A 25,070-nucleotide genomic window follows, 5' to 3' on the forward strand; every position below is an offset into this window, starting at 1 on the left:
CAAGTCCACACCGACCCTCCGAAGAGGAACCACCCCCCCTACATTTAACGCTGACTAATCCATCTAACACTATGGACAATTTAGCATGGCCAATTCACCTGACCTGCACCTCTTTGGACTGTGGGAAGAAACTGGAGCATCTGGAGGAAACCCACGCAGACACAGGGAAAATGTGCAAATTCCACATAGACAGTCGGCCGAGGCCAGAATTGAACCCCGGTCTCTGGCACTATGAGACAGCAGTGCTAACCACTGAGCCACCGTGCCACCCTTGATGCACATGGTAATCAATTTTATTTTATATAGCTAATCCACAACAATGATTATGTTCTCAGTATCATAATCTGCTTCTTTGTTTTACGCTTTGACTCTGATTAATTGCCAGTCACATCCTCTATCCTATAAGCAAGGCCACTGTGATGACCTAACTCCTTGAGCAATTTTTTTGTTTTGACTTTTCCCTTTGGCTTTTACGTACTGAAAAGCCTGGATATTGCTTGCCTTATATGGGTATGGTTTCTGTGTGGATGCATAAAATGGATTAGGTAGACAGCCCAGTAACTTCCCACCCACCCCAAAGGTCACCCCATAATATGGAGGCTAGGTAGATCCTGAAGCCAGGTGCCCATCCTCTTATATAAATAAATATTTAAGGGTACATTGAGCTTGCTAAATACTCAATTGACCTCAATATCCTCCCCCTTATGCACTAAAATATTGATAAAAGGCAGAAAAAAGCAACCCATTTTCATTTTGATTTTTTAAAATGGCTGTAAGGAAGAGGTTTATTATCCAAATTAATTACTTTTAAAATCAGCAAACAAGCGGTATTCCCTTACTTCTCCTCGTTGTCTTCATCAAGCATGTCAAAAGCAATGTATTCCCTTGTTAACCTGAAAGAAATATTTGGGAGACTCAGTGCAGCAACAGTTGAATAGCAGCAGATTTAACAACTGTAACCCTGACTCAGTTAAAAAAAAACTACAGGAAGAATAAATATTCTGTTCTTGTTCATGTTCCAATGAGGTATTCTATTGTCAACGTGAATGATACAGTACCATTCTTCTAAAAGCTGAAAGAATTCATATGGGAATATGAATATGGGAATGCAGTGGCCTAGTGGTAGTATCACTGAGCTGTTAATCCAGTGCTGAAAATGTGTTGCTGGAAAAGCGCAGCAGGTCAGGCAGCATCCAAGGAGCAGGAGAATCGACGTTTTGGGCATGAGCCCTTCTTCAGGACCCAGTGCTAATCCAGTGACCTAGGTATTGTTCTGGGGGCCCAGGTTCAAATCCTGCCATGGCAAATGGTGGAATTGGAATTCATTAAATATCTGGAATGAAGAAGCTACTAGATACTTGAATGTGAAGCTGGGAAGGAGCAGCTAATTGTTATCTAGCTTCCCTCACCCCCATTCTGATTGCTACTTCTGTCACAACCACCTTCCCCCTTTCCAATCACTTCTATATGGCCTACTTTCCTATCACTCCTCCTTCACCCAGAACCTGCATGAAACTGAAATTGTCTTCTCCAACAGATCTGCCTGGAAATGGCAATCTGGACATCAGAAGGTCACTAGTCTCACAAAAATGAGAACTGATTCCTAATATCAGGATTATCATGGACCTTTCCTGTTCTGGCATTGTTGTAGTGTGAAGTGGTCTGTGGCGTGCCTCTACTACCCTTATACTCGGTATGTTTCTCCTTAGAGTTTCATTGTGAATAATCTTCTTTCCTCTCCTTCTCAACAGTTACTTGCACTAATTACAAAAAGACCCCGCCACCTGTACCACCTCGAACTACATCCAAACCAGTGATTTCGGTGACAGCCCAGAGCAGTACAGAATCAACTCAGGATGCATATCATGAGAACCGAGCACAGAGGAGTTCCCCGTGGCCCCAAGATGGCAGGATCATTTACAACTCAATGGACAGCCTGGACAGTACAAAGGCTGTGAACATTGCACTGGAGTCAGCCGCTGCCCAGCACCATGCTATCAATAACAGCAAAAACAGTGCAGTTTTAACCAGAGACAAGGCCATCTTAACCTTAGATGTGACAAAGGCAGAACAGTATCTGAAGAATCAGCGGTCCTCGATTGGGATTCAAGTAAGCTGTCATTGGCATATCCTCTATATGGCAAATTGGACACATAACTACTGTTGCATGAGTTGCACAGATTAGCTGTTATCCAAATGTACACCAGCATGTGGTTTAAGAAAAGATTTACAAGAATGTTGCCAGGGTTGGAGGATTTGAGCTATAGGGAGAGATTGAATAGGCTAGGGTTGTTTTCCCTGGACTGTCAGAGGCTGAGGGGTGACCCTATAGAAGTTTATAAAATCATGCGGGGCATGGATAAGATAAGTATACAAAGTCTTTTCCTTCGGGTGGGGGATTCCAGAACTAGAGGGCATAGGTTTAGGGTGAGAGGGAAAAGATATAAAAGAGACCTAAGGGACAATTTTTTTCACACAGAGGGTGGTACGTGTATAGAATGAGCTGCCAGAGAAAGTGATGGAGGCTGGTATAACATTTAAAAGACATCTGGATGGGTATATGAATAGGAAGGGTTTGGAGGGATATGGGCTGGGTGCTGGCAAGAGGAACTAGATTAAGTTGGGATAGCTGGTCGACATGGACAAGTCAGACCGAAGGGCCTGTTTTCATGCTGTATATCTGTATGACTCTATGAATCTATGTATACTAATCAGGATCATAGCAAAACCAATCGCAAAAAAGAAATGCAACATAATAGTTAGAGGAAACAAAGGTTAATCTAAGATCACATCTCAATCAGAATTTATCATCAAAGAGAATTAAAAAAGAGATATAATAAGAAGGTTCAGACAATTAGATTGTAGATACCACCATTTAATGAGCTGGTACTGACAAGCACAATGGACTGAATGATTTTTCTCTGTGCTGTTATTGTTCGGATTCTATGATTATTACATTCTGACTCTGTATATTGGGCCAGGTGGATGCCATGGAGACAGCAACAGACTCAGACACAGACAGCAGAGGCCTTCGGGAGTACCACTCAGTGGGAGTGCAGGTTGAAGATGAAAAACGGTAATTCAAGCAAGAAATGAGTGCTCTTGCAAATTAAGCAATCTAGTTTTTATTTAAACAAACAACATGTAAACATCTGGAAAGAAAAGACTCCGTTGCTAAGGAGAGTCAGAAAGGAAATGCAAATGGGAACAAGTTAGGTCCCAGTTGTGTTTCATTACAGCATTAGTGCAGCCTCATGCTGATTAGGAACGATTCTCAATTAAGAAGTTATGGTCAGTGCCTTTTCTTTTCAGGGATTATTTGCAGCATTGAGTCAAACTCAATTACAGCAGCAAAGCAGATGTTGAACACTCTATACACTTAGGACAAGTGAAAGAACTAAAGGCAAGAAAAGGGTCACTGTCTGAGAGTCAAACAGACAGTTCAGAACCTATGTGTCCTACTTTACCTCAGGCTAAACTCCTGATCCCACTCCAGCATCAAAACTGACTACTTCCATATCTATTACATTTCCATTTTCCACCCACTCCACCCTCCCCCACCCTAACAACCAAATACCATAACTTAATCCCTCATCCATGCTTTTATTCCTTCTAGATTCAGATGTCCCAAAGCCTTCACATCCAGCCTCCTGTCTTGTACACACCATAAAATTGAGATCCTCCAAAACTCTGCCTGCATCCTGACTCAGACTAAGTTCTCATCACCCTTTATTCACTGATTTAAGCTTAGCTTCCATTGCGGCAAAGCCTCAATTTTAAAATTCTCATCCTAATTTCAAATCCATCCATGACCTCTTCACTCCCAGTCTCTGTATCTTCATCCAGTCCTATATCCACTAAGATATCTGAATTTCTTCAGGTGGCCTTATGCACAACCTTTATTGTAATTGCTCTACCACTGGTGATCATACCTTCATCTGCTATGGTCCTAATCTCTGAAATTCTATTTCTAAATATCGCCACCACTTTGCCTCTCTGTTCTCCTTCAAAACTCTCCTCATTAACCTAGCTTCTGATTATTTGTTCTAAAGAGTTTCTCTTTATATCCCATGTGTCAAATAATGTTTGTTAACAATCTATAAAATGCTTTGGAATGTTTTCTCAGCATAATGTACATTGGTGTTGTTGTTATTTTTAAAAAGTCTCCACGGTGTTATTGAAAAGGCCTCTCTGGCTGGAAGGTTATTGTCAAAACATGTTATAGATTATAAGATCAGTCTTAGACACCATTGTATAATCAGCTGAATGAGACCCAGGTATTGTTGGATTTAAAAAAAGTAACGTTGGAACCATATTTAAGATTTTTAAAATTCTTAATATAAATTTGTGGATTATCAACAAGAGGGAATGAAATGGAAACCAGCTTTCTTGTTTCAAAGCAGCAGCACCTGAATTATTTATGTGACGAATTACAGTTTCTCTGTTTAGCAGCCAGTGGCACTAAAGCAATTCTGAATGATAAACGAAAACTAGATCATACCCATGTTGACAACATGGGAAATAAAATAAATGCAGTAAATTTGTAATGCTAGATATTCCTCAAAATGACAATGAAACCTGACACTTAGGACATTTTTAACTACTTGAGGATTAAGAAACTCTTTCAGGCTTTCAAAATGGAATGTTAATTTCTCATTCAAAAGGCAAATCAATTATTTGTGTTTTGCACGTGAATGGGCTTTTTTATATTGAATATTTTAAGCACAATTTTTGAAATACTACAAATCTAAAGGATATGATTTTATCTCATGAGTTGCATAACATTGAGCTGGCTTCTCAAATTTAATTCTGAACCCAGCACCTGTATTAATTACAAGGCCTGATCCTGTGCTATATTGCAAATATATTGCTGTAAGATTACTGTGTAGCAATTTTTTAATGTAGAAATGGACAGGTGGTGAGGCTGGTGCCCAATTAGTGTCATTGACCATCTCCAGGAGGTAGGAGTTGCCTGCCCTGTTGCTAATGCGAAAGATTGGCAGCAGTCATGTTTGAGACTGCTTTTGTCTTTCCCATACATGGAGCAGGCAGTTTCTCAGAAGGGCAGGACGTAACGCATAGAATACAGTGGGTATGGAAACACAGGAATGTTACAGTGCTGAGTGCAGTGCCATTGGCTCACCAAAATTCAATCTTCCACAAGGTCCAATTAACTTTCCCTTGCCATCTGAATGAACCCAACTATGCACATTGATGTGCACCTGTGAATTTGAGTTCTCTAAAATAAATATTAAGAAGGCAATCTTCTCCATAGACATCCCTTAGCACAATCCTTAAGGAACTGAATTATCCATCAAGTGTGTATCAGGGTGTTTCCCATTGCTGTGCTTCTGTCAAACATGTGAACATTTCAAGTTGTTCTGGAGCCATCGAGATTCGGAGAGGAATTCCAAGGCTGTGATCTTCAAACCATCCGTATAAGATCCTGAACCCATTGGCTTTTAAAAATCCAGTAAAAGCAAAATACACCAGATGCTGGAAATCTAAAATAAAAACAGTAAATGTTGTAAACACTCAATGAGTCTGGCAATATCTATAAGGAGAGAAACAGATTTAATCACTGTTCTACAGAATCATTCCACAAAATGCTGCCGGATCTGCTGAGTTTCTCAAGCACTGTTGGTTTTTGTTTGAAAACCTAGTGCTATGGATCCTTACCAAAGCATAAATAATAATTGTATGAATGAAGTTGATAATTTGAATGAATTGTTAAAAGGGTGCAGAATTCTAATGTAACAAGTAAGATTTTCAAATAAGCAGTTTGGATGATATGCTATATCTGGCACCAACATAAAAATGTCCAACTTTCTCAATTTATCTCATAACTAACATATTCATTGTGTTTTGCAGGCGTGGGCGATTTAAGCGTTCAAACAGTGTGACAGCTAGTGTACAGGCTGATCTTGAACTAGAAGGATTTCCTAGTCCAGTGGCCACTGAGGACAAGGCACTTCAGTTTGGTTCCTCATTCCAGCGTCACTCTGAGCCCAGCACCCCTACCCAATACACTGCACTCAGAACTGTGCGCACCCAGGGTCCACTGGGCTACAGAGAAGATTATCGAACACCCATTGACACATCTAATTTTCCACCACCGGATCCATGGCTGGAATCTACCCATCAACCAGTGGAAACTGGCCGAATGTCCCCTTGTCGAAGAGATGGTCAATGGTTCATGAAACTGCTGCATGCAGAAACCAAGAGGATGGAAGGATGGTGTAAGCAGATGGAGCGAGAAGCAGAGGAGAATGACCTATCAGAAGAAAGTAAGAATGGCAGTTTTTTTCTCAAGAAACTGTGTAATTTACATGGAATTTGCCTCAGGTTGAGTCTGGAAATGAAGTTAGGTACTCTGAAGTTTGAGCGCAAGAGGATGGTCAAGAGAAGATAAAAGAGAAAATTAGAGATGATACTGTTTAAGAATTTCAACATTTCTAAATGTCACCATAATCTCTTAATTTATGCATTGTGAGATCATCAAAAATTCAGTAATTAATCACATGTTTCATTTTGTGATTCTGGACTAATCGAAATCATTCCAAGAGTTCACTAATTTTGTCTAGTGCTACAGACTCTAAACATTCACCCACAAACTAGGTGTAACTAACTTTTACCACCATCTGATCCTATGGCACAATTCTTATTTCAAATGATTCCTGGAGAATGCTGGTTAGTGTCTCAGCTATCTCCTGCAATATTGTGTTCTGAAATTTATCCTATCTGAATCTAGTGACTTTTCTACCTTAGTTGTCAATGCTGCAACTTGTTTAATATATTTAATTTTTGTATTTTATCACTAATATAGTGTCTGTTTAATTTACTCTTCAGCTATTACTTACTACCACTTCTATAAGCACAAAAAGGAAATACTTTTGAAACTTCTGTTATTCCTTCATTGTCAACTTCTAGTTGCTTCTTCAATCCTTGGCATTCACAATATTTTTCTCTATTTTGATTGCTGTCTATTCCATCCATTCTCATTCTTAATGTGCCTTTCTTTTCACAAACAAATCCTAGAGTGTTGTGGGAAGTAAGGGAGGAGATAGCGAGACCCCTTGCAGAATTATGTGCATCGTCTATAACAATGGGTGAGGTGCCTGATGACTGGAAGGTGGCTAATGTTGTAACTTTGTTTAAGAAAGGTTGTAAGGAGAAATTGGGGAATTATGGACCTGTGAGTCCATTGTAGATGGATTGTTGGAGATGATTATAAAAGATACAAGAGAACAAAAGAGAGACAAAAATTGATTAGGGGTAATCAGCATGGTTTTGTTCTAGGAAAATCATGTCTCATTAACTTGATTGAATTTTTTGAGAAAGTTACCAAAAAAGATTGATGAGGGCAGACCTGTAGATATTGTTTACTTGGACTTTGGTAAAGCCTTTGACAAGGTTCTGCATGGTAGATGAATTAGTAAAATTAGGTCACATGGATTTCAGGGTGAGCTTGTCAATTGGATACATAATTGGCTTAACAGCAGGAGACAGAGAGTGATGATGGAGAGTTGCTTTTTGGACTGGAGACCTGTCACCAGCAGTGTTCCACAGGGATCAGTTCTGTGTCCTGTTTTGTTTGTCATTAATATAAATTATTTGGATGTGAATGTAGAAGGCATGGTTAGCAAGTTTGTGGATGACACAAAAATTGATGACATTGTCATGAAGAAGGTTTTCTAAAGTTGCAAAGTGATCTTGATAAATCAATCAGTGGGCTGAAATATGGCAGATTAAATTCAATCTGGATAAATGTGAAGTATTGCATTTTGGTACAATAAACAAGACTACAGCTTTTACAATTAATAGTAAGGTCTTGAAAAATGTTATAGAAAAGAGGGACCTAGGAGTTCATATACATATAGACAGGGTAGTGAAAAAGGCATTTAGCATGCTTGCCTTCATTGCTCAGTTCTTTGAGTATCGGAGTTGGGAAGTCTTGTTCAGGTTTTACAGGACATTGGTGGGGCATCGTCTGAAATACTGTGTCCAGTTCTTGGTGTCCACTTACAGGAAGGATATTATTAAACTGGAGAGAGTTCAGAAGAGGTTTACCAGGATGTTGCCGGGTATGGAAGGTTTGAATTATAAAGGAAGCTGGACAGGCTGATTTGGAGATGCCGGTGTTGGACTGGGGTGTACAAAGTTAAAAATCACACAACACCAGAAATCACACAACACCAGGTTATAGTCCCACAAGTTTAATTGGTAGCATACTAGCTTTCAGAGCGCTGCTCCTTCACAACCACCTGATGAAGGAGCAGCGTTCCGAAAGCTAGTGTGCTTCCAATTAAACCTGTTGGACTATAACCTGGTGTTGTGTGATTTTTAACTGGATAGGCTGAGACTTTTGTCACTACATTATAGTAGTTTATAAAATAATAAAGGGTACAGATAGAGTTAATGATAGTTGTCCTTTCTCTAGGTTGGGGGATTTCAAGACTCAGGGGCACATTTTTAAGGTGAGAGGAGAGAGATTTTAAAAAGACATGAGGAGCAGATTATTTACAGAGGGTGGTTCACATGTGGAATGAACTTCCTGAGGACGTGGTGGAATTGGGTATAATTAGTCAATTTAAAAGACATTTAGATGGATACATGAACAGAAGGTTTTGGAGGAATATGGGCCAGGAACAGGCAGATGGGACTAGTTTAGTTTGTGATTATGTTCAGCATGGACTGGTTGGTCTGAAGGTGCTGTTTCCATGCTGTGTGATTCTATGACAAATTACTTTTCATCCTCATTGTTATGCATTTAACTGCACCTCATCCATTTTATTTTTCAATTATTTTCACTGGTCCGTGTTTAACTTCTAAACAAGTAATTGGGTCCTTTCCTTAGTAGAAATATTTTGCAGTAGTTCAAACTAAACATCTTTCCACTAAGCTCAAGCATGATAAAGGGTTGGTCACCATATTGAGAGTCTGTATAGATCACAAGGCAGTGTTAGTGAGAACAGTAAAATATGATACTTTTTCAAAACTACTGGCTAGAAAAATATTCATGGTGGCAAAGAGGCTTTCTTTTTGTCAAGTGCTTTCTCAGTCACTAGGTTGCTGCTGTACAAAGGAATGGTCTCCTTGATTTGAGTAAAGATAGCTCAGAGAAAAAGAAATATCCTAACAATTGGGAATGTGGATTAACACTGACCCTGGGTGGGTGTATTCTGTTATAAAGAGACACTTAGCATGTTAAGGTTCTCACTCGTACTGAATCAGCAATCTTACTTAAAGGCAAACAAAGATTAGGATATGTTAAGTAATATTAGAATGTTTCCATCAGTCAGGGAGACACAGGAAAATGGAAGAAATTTAAGATTTTTTTTGGTAATAGGATGTAATCAACATCAACTAAATGTTGCTGCGTAGGCTGCTAATACATTAAACTACAGAAAATGTATGCTATACAAACTCCTTCATACAATATTGTATCTGTGATGATTGTTATTTTGAAATATAGGTTCTAAAGTGGACAGAAATATCTATGGCTTTAAGTTTGATTTATTATTTACATGTGTGTTTTACAAGGGATTCATACTAATAGTTTGGAATAGTTTTGTGAATGATAAGGGTTGTCAGGAAATTTGATCACATGCATTTATTTTAATGTTTTCTAAAATAATCCTTGAAATGCACAGACCAGTGCTTTAGGAAAGAAAGGGAGAAGAGAGAAAAGAAAAAGAGCTGTTGCCTAGCCACAAAGTGTCATAGAGTTGCACAGATAGACAGAGATAAACACAGGTCCTTTCAGAAAGCCAGAATCTTCCAGAAGACCATTAAATGGGCAGGTTTTTATTTCAGATGACAAAAGCAGATCACTCAGAGAGAAAAGGCTGTTCCAACAGCAGTGCAGTTTAGCAGGTTCCACAATAGGCAGGGTCAGGTAAGAAGTTCTGAGTGGCCTAAAGTGTGTAAAAGAAAGCCTTCAGAAATACTAGGCTATGAAAGCAGCAGTTAAGTAAACCATGTTACGAAATAAGTGAGCTGTGTTAATAATTTGTTCAATAGTCTGAGGAAGAGGTGTTGATTAAAGAAATAACAACAAATAAATAAACATTTGTCAGGTAAAGATCATGGAATTCATGCCCACCGAACAAAAAACTTTAAAGTGGAAACAGGGTGACGTTTTGTTGAGGTTTGAGTACCAGTAAGGTTAAAGGCTTGAAACTTTATTTCAGATATTTGTAATAGTATTTTTCAAATTATTCTAATATGATATAAAATGATTTTGTTTTATTTTGTATGTAATAAACTTTGATTTTCTTTTACTATTTTGTGAGTGTAGGTGTTGCTGGCAAGGTCAGCATTTGTTGCCCATACCCTAATTGTTCTCTTGGGGTGAATCCCCAATTCAGAGGCCAGTTAAGAGTGACCCACATTGCAGTTGCTGTGAAGTTGTATGACCAGACAAGTGTTACAGATTTCCTTTCTTAATGGACATTAATGAAACACTCGAGTCTTTATACTAATCACTGAGGCTCGCTTTTAATTCCAGACTTTTATTCATTGAATCCAAATTCCCAACCTGCAATGGTGGGATTTGAACCTGTGTCCCTAGAGTATTGCCTAAACCTCTGAATGACCAGTGTAGTGACATTACCTCTACATTACTGTCAGCCCTCAATATCAACAGTACAATGGTAGCCTACTGTGAACATCTTCAGTGACTGACCACCATTATAAACAAATAGCAGAAATAAATACTTATGATCCATCAAGACCAAGAGAATGTTGAATTGTCTAATGCAAGCTATTACATTGCAGTGCTTATAAAGCCCTTGAAATTTCAATTTTATAGATGCTTGAAATGATTATATTTATTAATAGATATTGGCAGAAAGAGAGATTTGTATTAAGCTTTGTGGCTCAAGTGACATTTACCAACACAGACCTGATTTCCCAAATGGTCTCTTTCTCTCCTGCAACATTTGATTCTTCTAAATTCTAACAGTATAGGTCAATGGTCAGTGTTAGAATATACAATTTAAAAATAACAAAAAGTGGACTATATCCCTTCTATTTAAAGCAAGGTTTCTATGAAACCGTAAATATGCAATGCCAAATGACATTAAGAGATCAGTATGTTAAACATTCACTGAAAAATCATTTTCAATGTGATTGATTTCAAAGATGTTAGCAATAACTAGATTACTTGAATGAATTAACAGTACCCCTTAATTTAGGTTGTTTCATCTTGTGTATTTTGTTCAAAAATAACTTGTGGAAGAAAATATTGTAACAGAAATGTGTAATTTGAATCTGAATGCTCTGTGTATCTGTGCGAGTAATTGAACCTGATTAGTCTGCGATTAAGAAATCCTTGCAGCTGTTTACAGCAGAAATGTTGCTTGGCATATTATCTACAAAGAACCACAGGGATTGGAAATAAATAAATACAGCTCTTGAAGGCATATCTACAGTTTGTAATGTTTACTTTTCAAATAACATTTATTATTATTTTGTCCTTAAACAATGTGTAAGATATGATAGATTTTTTTTAAAAATGATTTCCAACAAGAGTTGTGGTACAGATACTAGATATGTTCACTATAATTTTTAAAAAGTGTTTTCACTTAGCTGATTGTTGTCCAATTCTTAGCTATGTAAAGGAATTAATTTAACCAAAACCGTACCTGGGATTAGCTACAAAGAGAATATATAACAGGGATTTACAAAGATCAGTATCAAGAAACTAAAATGAGTTCAATCAATTTGTTATTGTCAGTGAAGGGTTCATTTTCTCAAAAGATGATATAAGATACTCATTCTCGGCACAGGAATGTGATTTTAGTCCAACTAATATCCGTATGTTATAACATTTGTTGACAGTACAGAATTTGGGAAGTGCTGAAAGAAACAGTCTCTCACCAACAACCCGTACACATAATGAACAGGCTGTTGGTTGAGGTGTTGCCATGGAGAATGCACTAGGGAACAAGTCCCTCAAAGCAATCGTTTAAATTTTAAAAAGAGGCAAGTTGTTTCTGATCGGTCAAGAATTGCCATGGACAGTTGTTCCCCATCATTTTAGCTTTTGTTTAATTGAAAAGGTACATTGTCCAGACACATTCCTTTTTCCTTCAGATGCCTAGGCCTGCATATGAACAAATGTACCTTCCCGCAAGCACCAGTGAGCCACATTGCCCAACTGATGCTCTTAAATTAGTTGTCAGTGTAATTCTTGGCACACCTGGGATTGTTGAGTAAGGTAAGCACTCTCTTCTGAGTTTTCCAAGCATGGGTTGATCAAGTGTGGTCAGTAGCTCACAACATGTCTTTTTTTTAAGCAGTACAGTATGATTACAATATGAACTATGGAATTCTGGTGATTCTCTGACAGAACTGAAAAATCTCCTCACCATCTCATACTCTAAGGAAAAATAATTTATGTACATAAGAAAGGGAGTTCAGTAACTTTAATATGCTGTAATTTATTTTATCCTCAGCTTTAGGGAAAATTCGGAGTGCAGTGGGCAGTGCTCAGCTTCTTATGTCTCAGAAATTCCAACAGTTTTACTGGCTTTGCCAACAGAATCTGGTAGGTGCCTTTCCTGTGTTTTCCACTTGTAAAAGTTTACAATTCTGTCTACACTGGCAAAATCTGTATATATCACTGCTCTCATATTAAAGGTCAGATAATTTGCAGTGGTTGGTTCTATGTAGTCTGAATTTCTTCATCACAAGCCAAGATATGATTATTATATTCATGTATATATATATCACCAGATTTACCACCCTAACCAAAACTGGTTCACTGCATTAGAAAGCTCTATGTATGAAATATACAGAACTGCCTCTTGTCTCTAGATGTTATGTTGACGTCATGATGCATGTATCTTAATGATATTTATTTTTATTCTGGAAATTGAACAATTCCAGATACAACATTTAACAATCAATTCCAGAAATTTCAGTTGTGCACATGACAATACCAAATAGTTCACTAATGAACACAATCATTGTTTATTTAATACAAATGGATTGAGTCTTACATCTTAGATCAATATCATTACTCTGTGCTTGTTTTTGTGTGCAGCCAGCACCAATTCTTATTGTCATCATAAACACAAGTGGACCATTTACGTAAGATGCCATTTTACAAATAATCTCACAACCATAAAATTAATGTGGATACAAAAAAGTACAAGAATTTTCATTAGAATATTTTCACAAAGGCAGGACAAGCAGGTACCACAGCATTCCAGAAGACCAAATTTGTGATGTTTACTTGACTTTGAGCTTTTATTTCCATCAAAAGTTGACTACCTACTGTTTACTTCCCAAAAAAAATGAGTGCCTGGCTTATAATGTGAAGTCATCCTGATCTTCAAACACAACTAAAAATATGTATAAGATTGCAACTCCACAAATAGCTTGCTGGTGTGTTGTTTCCAATTCAATTTTTGCTTCACTATACCTGAATGTAACTATAAATTGATGAGAAGCTGCAGAAGATAATTACCTGAAGAGTAGAGGCAGAGCATAATTAATATGGACAATCGGATGATAGTTAGTGCCAATTTTAAAGTTATACATTCCTTTCCTTATTTTCTGCATCTTGTATAAATTCCTATATTTGCACCCAAATAGGCAACAGGACATGTAAACATTTCACACCTACCCCATTAGACAAAGGCAAGAAACCACTCACTGAGGGAAGATGAGATTATATGATACCTAAATAATGTTGAACATTTCCATATGGCTATTTCCATAATAAATGTGGACCTCAGGTTTCAGAATTGAGGAAGTTAACAGGAAATGCACAGATACTTAAGTTATCCATTGGTGCCGAAACAGTGGGTAGTGAGTGTACATGAATTCCACAGTGCCAGTGCTTTGCCAGCCATATTGGAATAGGGTCCTGCACAGGCAGCCAGGGCACACTCATGAAACAGGTATCAAGTTGTCTGCATATACAGAACAGGGATGTAAACTCCTATTTCAAATCCCAAATACTTTGCAGAATACTGTGTTTTATATTGCAGATATTCTTTCATCTCATTTGGACACTTTTTAATCTGTACTGGTTTAACTCATTGCATATATTAGTATAATTTGTCTTATGGGAAATAAAGAAAAAAATTAATGGATAGAACTAATTAATATAAATGCACAATTTGCCTATACATTAAAATCCAGGAAGCGAGTTTAGTCACTCAGAAAGTAAAATTTTAATTGAGATAAAATGCCCTTCATATTCGAAGGGCAAGAAAGATATGTCCACCAACGAGAAAACTAACACTTCTTAAATTGAATGTATGTATTCGATGTTGTGTATTTGTAATGATCACTTTGCATTGACCATGTCAGTGATTAAAGGGCCTGTTTCCACACGGTAAGTAATCTAATTTAATCTAATCTAATAAATCATGAAATTGCAGTATATTTCTATTAATTTAATTTGTAGGACTTTTAATATCCAACAGCAAACAACAGATAATTTGCTGCTATGAGAGATTACATTCTATCAAACACATAAAAAGTAGGGTCTGTTTTATTTTTCATCAAACACACAGTAGGTTGGGTGGTTTGTGAATCACTGACCAATTATTCTGAGACTGTCAGAGCAACTTGGGCAATTATACATGTTATGTATTAAAGCAAATGCCCACAAATAAAGGTGAGTATTAAATTGATGAAAATGATTTCCCAATTCAGACATTTGTTCTTCCAAGTTGAAGCATCCTGCAATTGTTAGCGAGTATGGCTAGCTGAGATGACCTCTTAGATTTTTGCCTTTGTTTATATATTTGTAGAAAACAAAATGGTAAAGTCAGTTATCTAGAGGTCACACTTCCCAACTGAATTCCCAAAGTGATCAACTGAAAAGTCAAGAATTTGGTTCTTATATAAATATAGATATTTCTAATCAACTTGTTCAAACATGTGACACATCTTTGGCTCGGAGATAACAACGCTACCACAGCACCACAAGAGGCCCTTTTGTACAAATATGTAAGGGTTATATGATATTCTCTTGTTTACAAGAACTGCAACAGGTGATTCTGAATTTCAACTTATAATAATTGGAAGTTCTTCACTATGGAGAACCTTTGTGATTTTCATATGGAAACAATATTCCGGAACATAGTCTTCAGCAATACACTTTAGTGTGCCTTGCTGCAGTTAAGATTTCTTTATTGTTTATTATTATTATCCAATTTATTGCTGACCATTGAAGAATATGCTTTAACGCTCAGTTGTGCCTCAGCTTTCGACAACTATCTTTTAAAGATAAATATGTCTAAAAGTGAATGTAGTTATGTTTAAGTCATGTTTCTGCATATTAGGTTCTTCCAGTTTCACTCAAGTCAAAATAGAAATCAGGTATGATAAGGTGACACAGTGGTTAACATTGCAATCTCACACCACCAGGGATTTGGGTTTGATTCCAGCTTTGAGCAACTGTCTGTGGAGTTTGCACCTTCTCCCTATGCCTGTGCGGGCTTGCTCCTGTAGTCCAAAGATGTGCAGGTTAGGTGGATTGTCCGTGCTAAATTGTCCCATATTGTCCAAGGTTGTGGGGGTAGCCATGGTAAAAACCCCATTTGGAGTTATGGGGTGGGCCTGGGTGGGATTATTTTTGGAGAGTCACTGCAAACTTGATGGGCCAAATGGCCTTTTTGCACTGGAGGGATTCTTTGAGGAATGTCAGGGTCACTGAACTTTATATTTAACACCATCAGCTGATATTCAACAACATTCTGCTTTAGTAATTTGATTTCTTGTACATTATCTTACAATTATTACAAACTTAATATCAGAGAAACATACCACCTCATTGCAAAAGTCCAATTCTCATTCTCCCTCCGTCCTTCATATTTTGAAGCACCACAAAAAGTCAAGGTTATAACAAGATATTAAGAGTTCATTAAAAGTTCATTAAGAGTTCAGCAAAACGGTGCCATATAAAATTATTTAAAGTTTAATTTAAAGTGTCATCATTTTTCTTCAGGAGGTCAAACTCTAAAACAAAGATAATTGTTTGGCATAAAAACCAGTTTAAAACACTGAAGATTATTTTACTGCATTTCTGTTTAAGTATTAAGCTACCTCATGAAACAGTTGGCTTTACAGAGATGAAAATGATATTATAATGTTTTGGTTCTCCGTGATAATGACGTCAAGGAATTGATATTTCAAAGTCAAAACTGTCGAGCTCTCATGGATGAAAACTATTTCATTTATTGTGTAGATGAAAGGACAACTTAACTTGGAAGAAAAGATACCTTCTCAAGTTAATGAGTTAAAATCTTTACTATGTCCATTTTGATTACACAACATTATTTTTCTTTCTTATTTGTAACAAGCCAGAAAGGTTTCCAATTTGTGGCTCATGTGCAAAGAATTGTGCTTCATGAATATGCAATGAGATGAACAGTGAAAGTATTTAGATATATGTAAAATGCAAAATCTGTTTTTCAGCAATTTTGCACATGATTTTGTTTTTAAAAATGTATCTGGAATGAATTGTTAATCTATTACTTTTGTACCTGATAGGATCCCAGTGCAATGCCAAGACCTACCTCCCAGGATCTGGCAGGTTTTTGGGACCTCCTGCAGCTTTCCATTGAGGATGTCAGCATGAAGTTTGATGAACTGCACCAGCTGAAGGCAAATGATTGGAAACCTATTGAGCCATTTGAAAAACAGGTAGAGTAAGATGCTGTGGTATAATAAAACATTGCCAACAAAGTTAATATTCAACTAATATTACTTTCCCCAAAAAGGCACAGCTCACCTCAAGTAAGTCTTGATGTAAGGATCAAATACAGATCCAGAACCAGCAGAGCTAACATTGTCAAGTAAGGGAAGTCCTGCCTTTACTCTGGATATAATTACTAAACATGTGCAAAAGGGGTCATGTCAAAGTGATGGCAAATCTCATGGAAGTAGAATCTGGCTCTGTAAGGCTTCACATAACATATTCTCTCTTACTGTCCTCCGTGTATAGTTGAACTTGACAAATTCTGTTACTGTTCACTAACAAGAGAGTACCTCACTTACTAAAGACAAGAGGATTGTCATCCCAGCAATGGTCAATAAAGAGGACTCTACTCCGCCCATCCCCAATTCATAATGCTGTCCATAGTTCTGATTAAATAGGAAGGCCTGCAGCATCACCTGCAAGGTTAGGGTGGCTGCTGCTGTGACTGAAAGGGGAGCGAGAGGTCACCTCTGTTTTGAGGCACCCTCTCACACATAAGAATTTTCTTGTTGTGCCAAGACGAGCTAGGCAGGCAGCTCCACCTGATCAGAGGGCTAACCCCTCCCTCACTGGGGAGACAGTAGCCAATGACTCCCATTTTCAGGCAGTGAAACCTCCAAAGATTTCTTCATTAGACATTTGCTGTTGCTCATGCTGAGACTACACTGGCTGCCCAGAGGGCAGGTCCTGAATTACTAAAAAAAACTGTCAAAGGGGAAGGTTGGAGTAGGCTGGAAAACAAATCACTTTTATGCATCTACTGAGTGGCACAGTAAGTTTCTCACTAGGCTACAGCAAGTTTCCAGTTAGAAGATCATAGCTTGTTAAATCCCTTATAAATGACAAAATTCAGCTTGGAAATATGTAGGTTCCTATCTTATCAATGCATTAAAAAATGTAGAGATTGCCAGGACAGGAGCCATTATAGTTCAGTGAGCACTGGATAATAAGTGAGTACGATTTGATGGTAATTAGATTATTGTCAATAATTTGTAGGGTTGGTAAGATAGGATATTGACCAAAAGAACATTTAGGTAGTAAAGTGTGCAGGTGGCAATAGTGTGGATGATGTTTTCAGTAGCAGTTGAACTGAGACAGCAATTAAACAGACACTACCTAGTTGGTAGGGTTTGTGTGTTTGGAAGTATCTGCAGTGCATATTGTATATGGTTCATACTATAGTCATGGTATTCAAATAGTAGATGTTTAATCTAGTTGATGAAGTGCCAACCCAGCAGATTGCTTTGTCCTGGGTGGTATTGTGATTTTTCAGCATTCATAGATATTTGCCTGGGCAATTGGAAAGAATACCATCACATTATTGATTGTGCTTTGTAAATGGTCGAGATAGCTTTGAGATGTTTGGGAGAAGTCACTCACCACAAAATATTCAGTTTTAGGAGCCAAGCTGTTTTTGCAACTTGTGCAATTTAATTTCTGATCCACAGTGAAACTCAGATGTTGAGAACTGAATGAGATGTGCTCTCAAGATGGTTTGTCCATCTCATCTTAGCCTTAGTCATTGTCTGGAACTTGTGTGTCTTGGAGGGTCATAGGATATTGGTGTCAGAAGCAAGGCAAGAATTTGTTTAACTGCACTTTGATGCCCTCCAAAAAAGTGATGAGTTGCAGGTTTGAACTACTATAGTCCATAAGGTATAAGTATTTTCCAGCGCACTGTTAAATGGGGATGTACAAATTTTTGACTGTCCAGCAATGAAGATTTGACAATTAGTATCCATTTAAGAGTGTGGTGCTGAAAACCACAGCAGGTTAGGCAGCATCCGAGGAGCAGGACAACTGAGGTTTTGGGTATAAGCTGTTCATCAGTACTCCTGATACTGATTCCAGGAATACTGATGAGGGGCTTATGCCTGAAACATCGATTCTCCTGCTCCTCGGATGCTGCCTGACCTGCTGTGCTTTTCCAGCACCACACTCTCGACTCTGATCTCCAGCATCTGCAGTCCTCACTTTCTCTAATTAGTGTCCATGCCAGGGCAGTGTGTGGATTAGATGGGACCTTGGAGGATATGGTATTCCTATGGAACTGTTGCCTTGTTTTCCTTGGAATTAGGGATCGTAGGTTTGCAATGTATATGAATATACCTGGCATTTGCTCTAGGAGAAAGTGAGGACTGCAGGTGCTGGGGATCAGAGCTTAAAAATGTGTTGCTGGAAAAGCGCAGCAGTTCAGGCAGCATGAAAGGAGAAGGAGAAGGAGAATCGACGTTTTGGACATAAGCCCTTCTTCAGGATTCCTGAAGAAGGCCTTATACCCAAAACGTCGATTCTCCTTCTTTGATGGTGCCTGATCCGCTGCACTTTTCCAGCAACACATTTTTAAGCTCTGGCATTTGCTCTTCAAACATTAAACTATTGGTCAGCAGACATTAGTTCCATATTTCAAATGTTTCAGATGAGAACACTTAGTTTTTTTCCCATTTTAGGGCTGTAATTTTAAATCAAATTGTTCCCTACTTGTTAAGAACAATAAATTGAGATGCATTTACTTTATGTCCAAGTGAGACCAGGTAAATCAGACTTGTCATTTCTGGGCACAGCTTACCTCTGAGATTCATGCCTCCAATATGAAGTTTGCTCCTCAAAATAACACAACTTATAGGATTGACTATGAAGCAGATTAGCCTAAATGCTCTGTATGCCTCATATTCAAAGAGCAGTATTAAGCACACAAGATAACATGGAGTTGGTTAGGTGTGGCACAATTAAAGAAAAAAAAGTGGCTGTCATTTTATTCTAGTATTTGTATCTATTTGATATTGATGATTATTGTTTCATAATTTCTTAGGAGGAAAAGAAGGTTCCGCCGCCAGTACCAAAGAAGCCACCTAAAGGAAAAATCCCAATTGTGCGAGAAAAGTCCCTGGACCTTCCAGACAGGCAACGGCAGGAGGCAAGGAAACGGCTGATGGCTGCAAAGCGAGCAGCTTCCTTTCGACAGAATTCAACTGCTGAGCGTGCAGATAGCATTGAGATTTACATCCCTGAGGCACAAACCAGGCTCTAAAGACAATCTCTTGCCTAGTGTCCTTTTTTCCATTTACCATCGGCTCTCAATATTTGTCATGTACATTTCACAAACCAAGCCCGGTGGAATTAGTGTTGGGATTTCCGTGGTAATTCTTGTCCCAGCCTCCACTGTGTATATTTCTTGCTGTTGTGTTCATTGTGCCATACATCACAGTGGAATGATTATAATTCTGGGTTTTTCAACTCATTGCAAGAATTCCGATATTCTGTAAGAGGAATCAATCCAAGGAGGTCACACTAATTTTTTTCACTTACTGATCAAGCTCTCTGAGAAACTACTAAAGTGGAGGTCTTCTCGAGAAAGATTGTAAATTCAGCTAACACACTATTTTCTATGAATTGGTTTGCTCAATGGGTTTGAAGGAATGGCAAAAAAGTTAAAAAGCCAATTTCTCTGGAGAGCATAGTAGGTGCGAACTCGTGAAACCAGAAGTTCCTGGGGTTTCAACAAAAGAAAATAGGAAGAATGAATAATGTGCCAACATAATTTCTTATCTCTTAACATTATAAACGTTATAATGTTTAACCAAGCTCCTAATAAGGGAACAGAAAGACGCTATGCCCTGTGCTCAGCAGAACTGTTCCCCTCTTAAAACTATTCAGGGACTGAATTCCAGTATGATTTGGGGGAAGTGTAGGTAAAAAGGTAAGAATAATTTCTCTAAAATAACTCTTGCAGCATAACTCTGCAGAATCTATTGGAACATAAAATAATTTCATCTGCTGAGGGACTGAAACCCCTCAGTTTCTGATGTATTTGCCAAATGTTTGAAGACTTGAAACAGGGAAAAAAAAAATTATTTTCTTGCCTTCTCTGCAAGTGTGCTGAAATGTTATGTATCTTTTAAGTATAATGGGTGTGGGGGTGTGAGTGCTCACCTTGCATGGGTGGCAAATATGTGCAATAGTGATCAGCCTCATTTTAAATGTGTGCCATTACAATCGTGCCAACGCAAAGGATGGATCTGAAAGAGAGAGACTGAATGTAACTTCCCCATGAACGCTTGCCTTACTATAGCCAGATACTGATAGTTAGAGCTTTCAACAAAGGAAATTCAGCAGTAATCTCCTGATAGTAATCACTCCAATATCCCCTCCATCTAATATTCATGATGCTCTTTTGTGGGCACTCTTTATTTATGCATATTGTGTTAACTCTTTTTGAATTGGCACGCTATTTCTGTTTTTATTTTCATTTATGGAAAAAGGTGTACTAAATATGCTAGCTACAACTAAAAATGTTTATAAATAATACAAGCTTATAGTGTGTATATTAACTATTATTTATTGATTTGTTTTGGGTTTTTTTTATGGATTACCTTGAAATTTTAGTATGTGGTTGGTCTGATTGCTCCTGGACAATGTGTGTGTTATGTCAATGCAACCAACAAGAGATTACTTGATTGTAGGTGCTCAGATTTTAGTCAAGCTGTTTGGATGTGGGCAGAGTTTGTTTTACCTAAGAGTATTTATCTTTTTTTAAATTTTTTTTGGTTACTGTGAAGGAAAAATGGCTGTTTAAATCCAGTGATACTTGTGGAAGCACTAAATTTGTCCACTTAAACCGGCCTTTACAAATTCAATTCTGAGCATAGCGCCCACTCTCGTAGGATGCCTGACAATACCACAACATACACTTGCACCTCATGTATGATTCATATTGTTACCAAACAGCCTTAAACTAAATTTGGAAGCAAAAACATGAATGAATGTACAGCCCCTAAATTTGCAAAAAAAAACCTCCAAGATATTTATTTTGTTGCAAATAAATATGACCTAAAATTAAGAAGAGTTATTTGCCAAATGATATTTACTTAGAGAATGTGAAACAAAATTTTTAAAAAATTATCTGACAAATGTTTAGAATAAATCTCTTGTTCATTCAGCTCTGTAGAAAAAAGATGTTAAAGCTTAGTATCCTTAGCCCTAGTCTCTAAACACTGTTCGTTTAGAATAATTCACTTTAAATTCTGTTTCACCAAGCCTTTGAGTAAAAGTAGTATTGTTTAAAAAAAACACATTTTAGCTTTTTGTGCTTTCTACAATCAATATTAAAGAGTTCACTGAGCTTGGTGAATAATTTGGCGTTGTTTATATAATGTGGAAAGTACTGAACTTGTTTTCAAGTGGTTGGTACTTGAGATTATCTCAGCCTCATTTAGAAATAGTCATTCATCTCTTTTGCATAACTTTAAAATATGAAATCTATCAGCAATTATTACTGACTTTCCCAAATTCAAAGATATTACTGTGTTCCTTCCCTCTTTCCTGCTATTCAATACAAGTGCATCAAATTGACACATGCTCGGCAAACATTTAACTTACAAGTGGCAAGGATTACCTTTTTATACACAGATTTAGTAAATAGATCAAGTATAAAGCAAAACATATCAATTTACAGATATCTTAACAAGACAGAATTGTAGCTTTGATGCTTTTTGTTATAATCACCCAAATGCCAATCAGTGTTGGATCCTACATAAAGGTATTGATTTTGTTCTTGTTGGTAAAACGTTACCTTTACTGTTAGGTTAAAACACCTATTCTAAGTGCAATATACCATGTATATCATTGGTGGTAATGGTAACGTCAGGGCAACTGAACAAAAGGCAATATTTGTTTTTTTTAGACTCTCCACATTTCTCTATTAGGCCTAGTAAATAGCAACGCTCTTTTGTACATGTATACTTCTCATTACAGACTGAGCTTGTATTTGATAGCAAATCGTAAACTAATGCAAAGAAGTCTGAATGTTCTATTAAGTACCATTAACTTTAATTGCACGTTAAATGAAGCAACATTAGTTGCATTTAATGTCGATCCATGCTGTCATTTTAACTAAACATGCTTTATAAATTGAACATAATATTTACTCATAAGTGTGTTGAAGTTTTCTTTGGGGGTGCATTTTGTGGCAGGGATGGAGCATGTTGGCAGGTGAAGAAAGAAAATGGTATCACCAAGTAGAACAGATATTCAGTTTGTTCTAGCCAATAGAAAAGATGCCATGGATCAGAATTTGATGGCAATATGCTGAATTTAATGCACATTTCATTATTAATATGTAAATCATCTAATAAATTTTAGAAAGGTAAAGATAGCCCATGCATTGTGAATTGCCACAAGTTGCTAGACAATTTGTATTACTGCTCCATGAACCTCATGTAAATCGTAGCTCACCAATCTCTCAATGGGTTTCAAGAAATTGCTTGTATTTGCACATTAGTTAACAATTAAGCTTCCTGCTTATCATCTGAATGGTATTTAATGGTACCCTTTTAATGAGACGATTTATGACCCTGCAAAGTCTCACAGCCTTTACAGCCCAAATAGAGAGCAATTTAGAAGTATATTCTCATTTCTACAGGTAACAAATTATTGTTGGAGATGTTTGTTAACTCAGTTTTTAATGGATTGATTTTGCTTTTCTTGTCTTTCTCCATGAAATCTTTCCCATTTCTTATTTCCCTTTCTACCCTGAATTGATTCTAACATTACTGTTCTTTTGATTTATATTTCTTAATCCATAAATCTTACTGATTAAGGAGAGAGTATGTTCAAAACTTTCACTTAGTTCTTCCTGTGTCTTTAGCAGAGCACATTTCCAACACGAAAACATTTTGAGCTGAAGAGTGAGGAATTAAATGAACAGGTTATTGCCATGGGATAAGGCATCCAGTAAATTGTGCACCCATATCCATGACAGTAGCATATACATTGTGGCAAACTGGGGAGAACTGCAATTCTTCACAAATATTTACAATTTGATATTACAAATATTTCAGCCATAATGAGGAATACAATCATTTAACTAAAAATACTGCTTACTAAACAAACTGAAAAATAATCACATCTGCAGAAAAACAGAGTTGAGTGCCAATTACTGTATTTTTGTTTGCACAGCAATGTTCTTCTAGAACAACAAATGATTGTCCATAATTCTATCTCTTTTGCTTTCCTGTTCCTTTTGATATGCACTACCTATCAGCATGCAAGATACAGATACTAATATTGAATGTATAGTGAGCTATTTTGCTGAAAGTGGTTCCTTGGTACTTGCTGATGCTTTCTTTTGCAATTTTGTAATTTGTTTTTTGGGAGAAGAACATGATTGACATCATTTTATTTGCACTACTTTTTCTGTTGATGATTGCTTAACTCTGTAGTTAATGATCACAGTATATGTTTAAGACTGTGTCATTCCATTGCTCTTTTTGACAGAATTCCCACACACTGTGTAATGCTGATACCCATTCACCAATTGTAAATACATCTGCACTTAAAACCTTTGTTTGGGGGGAAGTTTCTGATGCTTTTGTCCACTGGAAAAGCCATGTTATACCAGTGACAGAACTGAACCCTGAAGTGAACTGATTTTGCTTCTGATTGTACAGAAGGAACACTGCCCTCCTCCAATATGTTCATTTCCCATATCTACAGAAGAAATGATATTTTAAAACTGATGACTCTGTAAAGGAAACTTTAAAGAAATCCAGTCCTGACATACTTCCTTCCAGTGAAATATGAGCTGAATGTTTGATAAACTTATGAGTTGTTTGAAAATGGTGGCCTTGTGTGTTGTAGTATTACTATTCTTTAATATATCAAAGGATCTCAGATCGGTTATGACATAGACTAAGGCCATTCGGTCTATCATGCCTGCACCAGCTTTTCAACAAGCTTTTCAACGAGTACTTAATGCTTTCTCCTGCTTTTCCCCCGTATCATTGCACAGTTTTTCATTCAAGATAATCATCCAATACATTCTTGAATAAGTCTATTGAACCTGCCTGAACCATGTTTCCAAGCTTTGTACTTCATACCCTAAAAATATTTTTAAGAATATCATTAAAAACATAAATATGAAATAATTATGGCTCCTTCCCTGCTAAGGCTGGGTCTCCTTGTGGTCTTCACTCCTGGATTATTGGGTTCATTTTCAATTTTTAAAGAAAGCATTCAACTTTTTGTTGCCTGTAAGGATCACAAGCAGAATATTGTGATTCCATCTACCGTGCAGCAGAAAGGTATTGCTACATCACATCACTATTCACTTTTATAACATGTTGTGGCATTGATACTTGCTCAAATCTCCTTTTGTAAAGTGATGGAAGATGTTTCTCAACAAACTTGAACACTGCAGGCCCTGGAAATTGGTCTGGGTCTCTATTGTGTCAGTATGAAGAAGCTAAGCTAATTGCTCATAATCCTAGGGACACCTGGTAGCTCAGATTCCAGTTGATGAGTTTTGGGGACTTGTACCATAATCAGCTGGTCAGTAGAGACTGGA

The 25,070-nt window shown here is 37.3% G+C and overlaps 1 protein-coding gene across 8 annotated transcripts in view; it reads left to right on the forward strand.

Moving 5' to 3' along the window:
- dlgap2a (discs, large (Drosophila) homolog-associated protein 2a) overlaps positions 1–21,498 on the forward strand; it is a 729,001-nt gene extending 707,503 nt beyond the window's left edge. For all 8 annotated transcript variants that reach the window (XM_043678985.1, XM_043678996.1, XM_043679043.1 and 5 more), the window contains 6 exons: positions 1,752–2,110; positions 2,982–3,076; positions 5,872–6,287; positions 12,462–12,553; positions 16,519–16,671; positions 19,539–21,498. In XM_043678985.1, coding sequence (XP_043534920.1) covers positions 1,752–2,110; positions 2,982–3,076; positions 5,872–6,287; positions 12,462–12,553; positions 16,519–16,671; positions 19,539–19,757 — 1,334 coding nt within the window. In that variant the 3' untranslated portion in view covers positions 19,758–21,498. The remainder of the gene's footprint in view (positions 1–1,751; positions 2,111–2,981; positions 3,077–5,871; positions 6,288–12,461; positions 12,554–16,518; positions 16,672–19,538) is intronic.
- Positions 21,499–25,070: the final 3,572 nt, after the last annotated feature.

Source organism: Chiloscyllium plagiosum, chromosome 3 (assembly GCF_004010195.1).
Source record: "Chiloscyllium plagiosum isolate BGI_BamShark_2017 chromosome 3, ASM401019v2, whole genome shotgun sequence".
Classification (NCBI taxonomy): Eukaryota; Metazoa; Chordata; class Chondrichthyes; order Orectolobiformes; family Hemiscylliidae; genus Chiloscyllium; species Chiloscyllium plagiosum.